Raw genomic sequence first — 8,951 nt, 5'->3', positions numbered from 1 at the left:
CATTGTTGTTTGGCGGGTCCGGGCTGGGGATTCGAACCCGCCACCTTAGGTGTACGTGGCTGGCGCCTTAGCCGGTTGAGCTATAGGCACCAAGCCAGTGTCTTAATTTCTGAAGGATGCTCCTTTATAGTATGAGGGAAAAGATGTTGGTACCCAGTTAAATTGTCGGGAAAATGTCATGAACCATAATGTTTGGCTCCCAGAGACCTTTTTTTTTTTATTAACACAGAGAGTCTCACTTTGTTGCCCTTGGTAGAGTGCTGTGTCATGGCTCACAGCAACCTTAGACTCTTGGGCTCAAGTGATTCTCTTGCCTCAGATTCCCAAGTAGCTGGGACTACAGGTGCCTGCCAAAACACCTGGCTATTTTTTGGAGGTGGGGTCTCGCTCTGGCTCAGGTTGGTCTTGAACCTGTGAGCTCAGGCAGTCCACCCTCCTGGCCTCCGGGAATGCAGGGCTTATAAGCGTGAGCCACTGTACCCGGCCCCAGAGACCTTCTTTCCTTTTCTACTTCTTTAATTTGAAATTTGAAGTCTCAGAGTACTCTCCCATTTGTTTTCACTGGCTTCCTAGCAGTGTGGTGTCGAGGGGTTTTTACTGCACTTCACTCTGTGCCAGATAGTGCTCTGACTGGAGCTAGTCATTCACCATCTCCCGACCTCATCCGTGCATGCCAGTATTAGTTCTGTCACAAGTTAGCTAGATAACCTCTAAACCTCAGTTCACATATCCCTCAAATGGGAATAATGTCTGTTCTACGTGGCCTGCATTGTCACTAGGAGCAGGTGAGTGATAACAACCTAGAACAGTCAGGTTATTGTCACCATGAGTTTTGAGTCACCCTTTTCCTTCTGACTGTTCAGGAATTCCTGATTATGGATTTACCCCCTCCCAGCCATCTCACAAACCACTGGGGCTGCCTGTTTTTAACAGGCTGTGGCTCACAGGCTTTCCCTGTCCCAGGTTCTGCTCATTCTCCAAGTCCCAGTAACACCTTCTCCACTCTGCTTCCTTCCCCTTGCAGCACATGTGGGTTGCTGCCAGCAGTACTCCGGCATGTGCCCTGGGCATTGAAGACACAAGCAGGCTGTTGTGTTAACAAGTAGCTTGGAGAATGGTGATGTGCCTGAGCTTGTCCTTGGCTTCCATCCCATTTGCCAAAAGAAGCTAGTTTCCCTGACTCAGCCATTGTGCCAGGGCAGTCATAAGTCGTGGAATAGTAGGAGTGTTTATCAAAGGGCATTTGGAACAGGTGGAATGTTTTTCTACCAAACTGTCAACACTCCTTACTGGACATGGCCCTTCCTGGCAGTGGACCTGAAGCTAGACCTCATATTCCTCAGTGCCCAGGAGGCCAGACCACAGTATAATGTCAAATAAATGATCCCAGGGCTTTGTGTAATGTTTACCCCTCCAGATCCTTTCATGGCCAGTATCTCTAATTCTCTCTATGACTCTGTGGAATAGGTATTATTATGCTTTTTTAACCCATGAAAAACTAAAGCTCAGGAAGGGGTAATGGTTTTTCAAAGGCCACACAGCCATCAGGGGACAGAGCTGACCTTTGAACTCAGGAGCTACGGATCTCAGTTTCCACTGTTGTTTTAACTGTATCCATAGCTGCCTGCCAAGCATTCTCCTAATCTCTGCACCCAACAGATTATACTTGACAAAACGCCTTCACACCAGCCTGCGTAAGCGCGAGACCCACCTCTACTAAAAATAGAGAAAATTAGCTGCATGTTATGGTGGGCACCTATAGTCCCAGCTACTCAGGAGGCTGTGGCAGGTGGATGGCTTGAGCCCAGGACTTTGAGATTGCTATGAGCTATGATGTTGCACTAGCCAGAGTGAGACCCTGTCTCAAAAAAACCAAGAACAAAAACAAACTCTTCATAATATGAATTATGTGAGGACTTATGCACTATGGCTCATGCCTTTAATCCCAGCTATCTTAGTCTTATAATTCGAGGATACTGTAAGTAGAACAAGTGTTTTCATCTCTTTAATAGGTGAAAAGATTGAGACTCGAGTTTAGTGAATTGCTACCTTTGCTTGGCAGAGGCAAAACTAGCACTTGATTTGCCTTCTAACTCCATGTCAGCACTTTGGTCCACCCACTACCTTGGCACTTGGACAGAGCAACTTTTCAGGGCCTTTCCCCTCGGTCAGTTTTACCCCAGGAAGCAAGACCCTCATCTCTTCCTCCTATAGAGGGCCAAGCAGAAAATGGCCTTGGCCAGTGGCCGGGGCTCTCGTTAGCCTCTGTGATCTTTGAACTTCAGAACAGAGGTTTCTGTGCCAGAAGAGTCAACACTGGGCATACACACATGCAGGCTCTGAGCATTGCCCTCTGTGGCTCCTGGCAGTCCTACTGAACAGCCTGTTCCTCTACTTAGGGAGAGGCTGGGCCAACCAGCACCAGCCCAGAGTTAGGTGACAGTGAAGACAAGTACCTGGCTTCCTTCCCCAGAGAGCCAGTGGCCTTGCACCAAGGGAGAAGGCGCAGTCCATACCCAAGAAAAATGGACACTCTCAGTACTCTCAGCCCTTACCCTGTGGACAGCAGTGGAAGACTGCTACTGTTTCTCTTCTTAGACTCTCAGTTTTTTCTGGGGCCAGGCACAGTGTGGTCAAATAGAGGAGCCCTGTCTGGGATGGGTATCACCTTGACCAATGACTTGGTCTCTCTGGGTCCATGTTCTTCCTCTATATAAAATGAAGGAGTTGGACCAGATGGTCTTGTAAAACCTCTTCCAGCTCTACCATGTAACTGCCCCATTTCTCTCATAGCATTTGTAAGGTCCTTCTCAGACAGTTCTGTGGTTGCTAGCATGTTCACAACATCTCCAACTTGTGTGTCATGGCTCAGGAGACTGGTTATATTCTGTTCTAGGGGATCCTTTCAGATGATCATGGGCTGGCTGCTGCCCTCTGGAGAACCTTCTTCAATCAGAAATGTGAAGACCCTCGGCAGCTTGAATTGCTGGTGGAGTATGTGAGGAAACAGGTGAGCAGTCCTGCCCCCTTCTCTATAGTCTCACGGACAGTGGGTCCTCCTGGAGGTCTGCAGATGTTGGACTTTCAGAGGATCATGGGAAGTTGAGTTACCAGGATGCAGTCTGATACAGCAGTAGACACTGTATATCCAACCATGAACTAGTCCAGGAGACTATGGGAATAGAAGAGAAGAAGAAGCAAGTAGTCTTCTGCCTTCAGAACCTTTTAGTCACCCATTCACTGCACATTCCATGGCCTGCTGTGTGCCAGATGCTGTGCTAGGTACTGGGCCCCAGAGTCCTGGAAGATACGAGTATTGGGTATAGGCAGCCACCCACTGTAGCCCCTTTCTCTATCTACTTGGAGCCCTGGGATTTGTTTCCTGCTCTTGACTAATAGAAAGACGGGGCACCAAGCATTCCAGTCACCTCCCATCCTTTTCCCACTTGATGCTCTCCATGGTCAAGCAGAGTCCCCTTGCTTCAGTCTCTCACCCTTCAGGGTCTCTAGGGATTCCTGCCGCCAAAGCTTCTAGGAGAAGCCTGTGCAGGCAGGAGGGCTTCTGACTCCATAGCTCTTCTCAAGACCCTCAAGAATTAACTCATTGATCTCCCTGCCCCAGATCCTATATTTTGATGGGGAACTTACACTTCATAGGTGAGCTGAATGTCAGCGTGGGGAACATAGAGGGTGTCCGAGTGAGTCAAGCTGGACAGCTGGTCTAGGACCCCAGGCTGGATGATTCATGTAGCCACTAGAGGCCTCAGCTGCTCCAGACAGCTCATCAGCTCAGGCTGTCCCATGAGTCACACCTTTGCCTCGTGGGACTGGGCCCTGGAGCTCAAGGGGCCTCATCTTACAGTTATTCTCTTGTTCACCTGTGTCCATGGCCTTCAACCCTCCGACAGCCTGGAAAGGGATGGCTAGACCCCAGCTGTTGAAAGACAGCACCAATAGAACTAGCTTGTTTAAATGCTGAAAAAAACACCTACTGGGGCTTTTCAGACCCACAGGATAAAGGATCCCAGAAGCCAGGACTTCTGTTTGACCGCTCTTCAAATCTGCCAGAGCCAGGGAGAAGGCACCATGGCCAGAAAGCCCCACCCACAGAGAATTCTGAGACTTACACTGTTGACTGGACTCGCCCTCAGACAGGAGTAGCAATTGGCAAAGCAAATGCTATGTTTTCTGAGAGACCTGCCCAATTTTTCCATCTGCCATGGTGGGCTTGTGCCAGAAGCACTCAGCAAGGCAGAGCTGGGACCTCTCTGAGCACCTCAAGGAAGGGGCTGCCATAGCCAATGTCCTTATAAGAAGTCACCTGTGCCCCCAGTGAGAGCCAAGCAATGGGAAAACAGTGATGGGGCTCTTAGTAAAGCAGGGAGCTTTGATGGGGACCCAGTTCTGTCAGCAAATCTTTGAGCACCTGCCATGCCAGGCACTCTGTTGGGAAAGCAGAGATTAATGAGACCCAGTCCTACCCTTGAGAAGTTAGCTGGTGGTTTGGCGAGGACACCCATCAGGCACCTGGCTAACCCTGGGTTAAGTGAGCGTGTGGTGTGGTATAGGGCAGCAAAGTGCTGTGCAAGACCAGGTGGATCAGACCAAGTGGATCCGAGAAGTCCAGGAAGCTGGGCCTTGAGCTAAAGTCCTTCACCCTTTTGTGGTGCAGATGATGGCTGCAAGATCAGAGGTTATGTTGAAGTTTTCAATCCAAGAGATTGGCCAAGAAGTAGCATTTGGGACAGAAATGAAGTCATTATAAAGAGGTGTAGGCTTTAGGGAAGACAGCAATTCAGTTGAGCTTCTTACCCTGCAGAAGATGGTAGAGCATGTGGAATCTAGACCCGGGGTGTATGAGTTTGGAGTTGGGTTCAAGGGTCAGCAGCCTAAGGATGAGTCACAAGAGTAAATTCTTGGAAGAGGGGAATGATCCAAAGTCTAACATGAAGCCTCCTCGCTCTGGCCTCCTTCTCCCCTCTACTGCCAAATGGAGCCTCATCTTTCAAAATCCATTGTTGACTCTCACTTTAATCCAGTTCTCACCCTAGATTTTGCCTGTCCACTTGCAAGTATTGTTCATTCTGCTGCCCTCCTGAATACCAGGTAGCCTGGGCAGTCCTCCCAGAGTCTGCCTTTGTCTGCTGAGACTGAAGGCACACATTATTAGATCACCCCCCTCTGCAGGACAACCTGATCACACTTCCCATGCAGCTGTACCTGTTCTCCATCCAGGTATCCCCTCTCCAGAGGGAGGGTTCTTCATCTAAGATTCCTTAGGCAGGCCTGGGACCATCTGTATACCAAACAAGCTGGAGGCTCAAATGGGAAGAAGCCCAGAGGGCACACTCTCTGTGTCAGAGCAGCCATTTGGGGGGGAGCAGGAGGAAACAGCACTTGGTCTCTCCCATTCCAGAGGTAACTGGCCATTGGTGAGAGTCATAGGAGACAGCCGTGCATTGTCTGGGATGATCATTATAATGGCAGAGCTGCCCAAGTTGTCCTACAGTGGTGACACTGAGTCCCACTGACCGGAGTCGGACCCACTAGAAGACAGTGGAGGCATACATATTTTTTAAAGTTCGGGTGACTAGCACTATACATATGCCGTATCATTTAATCTCTTTATGTGTCTGTGAGGTATAATACATGTTCTATCCCCTCTCTCAGATGAGGGAACTTAAACAGAGAAGGAAAATGGCCCCTTGGGAAACACTACTGGGAAGGGGCAGATGAGAACTTTTGCACCTAGCAGCATGGGATGGGGTAGACAGGATGACTTCTGTAAGTCACAGACCCTAACTTCCTGGCCTGCAAGAGTTTTCTGGGGAGGTTATCAGTAGGAGCAGTGTCCTTGGGGGGGAGGAGTGTGTATCTGCATGTGTCCTTCCATCTGTCCATTCAGAAGTATCATGGGAAATTCCTTAAAACTTTTCCCCTGAGCTTCCCCCATGACTTATTTCTCTGAGCCACATTAATGAAATAATCAGAGCTGGGATGGTCAGAACTCCCCCCCTCCCTTCTCCACTGGGAGGTAGTTCCTGTGCCACCTCACATCAGTCTTGCCCTTGTGCCTTTCCTCTGTTCCTGGCTCTTCCCCCTTGCAGATGCAGTACCTGGACTCCATGAACGGCGAGGATCTGCTTCTGACAGGAGAGGTGAGCTGGCGCCCTCTCGTGGAGAAGAATCCTCAGAGCATCCTGAAGCCCCATTCCCCCACTTATAATGATGAAGGTCTCTGATGAGCTGGGCTCTCCAAACTGCTGGCCAGCTGGCTTGGAGGAACCGCCAGGAGAGAAGTGTCTCTTTGGCCCAGGACCCTGCAGAAAGTGGCCTGAACTGACCTTTGAACAGCATCTGTCAAATACCTGGCCCATTTGTGTTGAGTTTCCTCTTAGTGTACCCAGGAGTCAGATCTGGTAGGGTACAGTGCCGGGAACCCCTAGCTCTTCTGCTATGTCCTCTCCCTCAGGAGAAGCCCCAAGCAAGAGCCACCCAGCACACACTCCCCAAGTCCCTCCAGCAACCACATATGATTGACAGCTTTTCCAAAGGCCAAGGAAGGGACGGGGTAGGTTACAAAGGGGATGTCCCACCATAGGCCTTGTTGTGGCCCAGGAGCAGTGGGTGATACTGCTGAGTCAAGATGGGTAACCACACTCTGCCTCTTGGCTTTGAGCCATTGGGTTGAGTTGGTCATTAAAAAAAAAAAAGTCAGAGGCTTATCTCTGCCATGGCTCTTGTTTATTCCAGGATCTTTAGAAACTTATCTGAGATGGTAGATGCATAAGCTGAGGAGCACTGCCCAGTTCAGTTAAAGATAGGGAGCGGGGGAGCTCAGGAGGGTCTCTACTGCCGCTCTTGCCTCCCTTTCATGGAGATATGTCACTATTTTGGCCAAGGTACAGCCTGCCAGGCCCATGCTCTGGGACCCAAGAGGCCTCTGATGGCCAAGGGGCTTGTCACATCCTAAGTCATTTGGAAGGAGGCCTCAAGAACAAAGGTCCCTTTGTCACCCCCAGAGAACTGAGTGAGGAACATGCTGTGTTTCTCTTTTGGCCTCCCCTTATATGAGATATTGGGGAGCCTGGCTTGCCGGGACCATCCCAGGTCCCAGCCCACACCCAGCTTTCTACTCCCTTCCCAACTTACAGAGCATATGCTACAGAGCTGCCTTGGTCTGAGCACCTGAGGACCAGTCCCCTCCTCCCTCAGAGTGTGCACAGGTCATCTCTTGGGGAATTTTCTTAAAGTGAAAAAAGGGGGAGGGGAACCATATTGCCCCTCCCTCCCCCATCAAGCTTCCTTCATTTAACTTGCTATAAAATGAGTCATATAAAGAAACTCTATATGGGTGAGGTATATCCCACTTCTGTGAAAACATTACAAATCAAACCGCCTTCTCTCAGTTTATTTAAGATGCTTTTGTTGCGAGTGGAGCTCTAGAGTGAAGCCTCCTGTGTATGTGTGAGATAATAACACCTTGTAACTCATTACAGCTGGGCACTATTTACATAAACCAGAGCTGAGCCAGGCAGGAATTTGCTGATTAATTTATTTTTAATGGAGTGAAGTATACCATGCACCAAAATAAACTTTACTGTGTGTACCTAACTGCTCCTGGAATGGATGGAAAAATTAATGGAACAGATTTTGGCTCCCAGCTCTACACATTAATTCATATATAAAAGTTATTTGAGCATTAACCCATTTGCTGCCCGGGGCAGCTCCCCAGCCACAGATCTCGGCCCATAGTACCAATTCAGCTACTGGGCTTGCTTTAGAATCCTGGAACCTCAGGCTTAGAAGGAACTTTAAAGGTCCTTTGGTTCTTTAAATTGATGTCCTTTTTAACATCCCAGTTGTCCTCTGTTCGTGCAAGCCCTAGATGAGTCCCTCCAATAGCTGATGGTCCCTGCCTATATAGCTGAGTCCTGTCTCTACAGGACTTGGAAATTATCAAACACGGCAACTCATGATAAGCTGCATTTGAAAGGGTCACATCAGATCATGTCTCCTATGTCCCCAAACCCTCACTTCAGTCATCAGCATTTTTCACTGATTCTACCAGTCTCTACTTCAAGATCAGTTCCAGGGTCCTTGGAGGCTACAGGCTTTTCTTAATTTGGCCAAGACTTCCACTCCACCTTTTTTTTTCTTTTTTGAGATAGTCTTGCTCTGTTGCCCAAGCTAGAGTACAGTGGCATCATCATAGATCACTGCAGCCACAAACTCCTGGGCTCAAACACTCTTCTGGCCTCAGCCTTCCAAATAACTGGGGCTACAGGTGCCAGCTACCACATCTGGCTAATTTTTTTATTTTTGCAGAGACAGGCTCTTGCTATGTTGCCCAGGCTGGTCTCAAGTAATCCTCCTGCCTTGGCCTCCCAAAGTGCTAGGATTATAGGTGTGAGCTACTGCACCTGGCACCATCCTGTGAGTCTCTAACCTCATATTTTTCAACCTTTTTTTTTTTTTAATCTCATGGCACACTTGAACCTATAGTTAAACTTCCGTGGCATACTTAAATTATGTTGATCAAAAAAAAAAAAAGAAGAACATGCTTACTGTGCTTTGAACTTCTTTCGAAAATAATTTAATTGGGGCGGCGCCTGTGGCTCAAAAAGGTAGGGCGCCAGCCCCATATGCCAGAGGTGGCAGGTTCAAACCCAGCCCCAGCCAGAAATAATAATAATAATAATAATTTAATTAATGATCTTTAAATATGTTCATGGCACACTGGTTGAAAATCACTGTTCTAACTCATTTCTTCTCTGAACTACTTCGACTTAGCTAAATAGACTACATTGTGTTTCCTCTACCTGGAGCTCTGATCCCTCTCTCTTCTGAATAAAGAAATCCCGGGCCTCCTCCAGTCTCACCTCACTTGTCCATTCCAGGCATAGGCATGCCCTCCCTGGTGCTCTTCTGCTCTGTGAGCCTCTCCCACA

General features: G+C 48.6%; 1 protein-coding gene across 2 annotated transcripts in view; it reads left to right on the top strand.

Moving 5' to 3' along the window:
• The window catches only part of LOC100962975 (ubiquinol-cytochrome-c reductase complex assembly factor 1), a 117,048-nt gene extending 109,422 nt beyond the window's left edge, over nucleotides 1–7,626 (top strand). For both annotated transcript variants that reach the window (XM_003788128.3, XM_023512183.1), the window contains exons 9-10: nucleotides 2,897–3,010; nucleotides 6,108–7,626. In XM_003788128.3, the coding sequence (XP_003788176.1) occupies nucleotides 2,897–3,010; nucleotides 6,108–6,242 (249 nt within the window). In that variant the 3' untranslated portion in view covers nucleotides 6,243–7,626. The remainder of the gene's footprint in view (nucleotides 1–2,896; nucleotides 3,011–6,107) is intronic.
• The last annotated feature ends 1,325 nt before the right edge of the window (nucleotides 7,627–8,951 follow it).

Source organism: Otolemur garnettii, unplaced genomic scaffold, assembly GCF_000181295.1.
Source record: "Otolemur garnettii isolate 467f Iridium unplaced genomic scaffold, OtoGar3 scaffold00025, whole genome shotgun sequence".
NCBI lineage: Eukaryota > Metazoa > Chordata > Mammalia > Primates > Galagidae > Otolemur > Otolemur garnettii.
The sequence above is the reverse complement of the archived record's forward strand: the minus strand, read 5'-3'. Positions and strand labels throughout refer to the sequence as shown.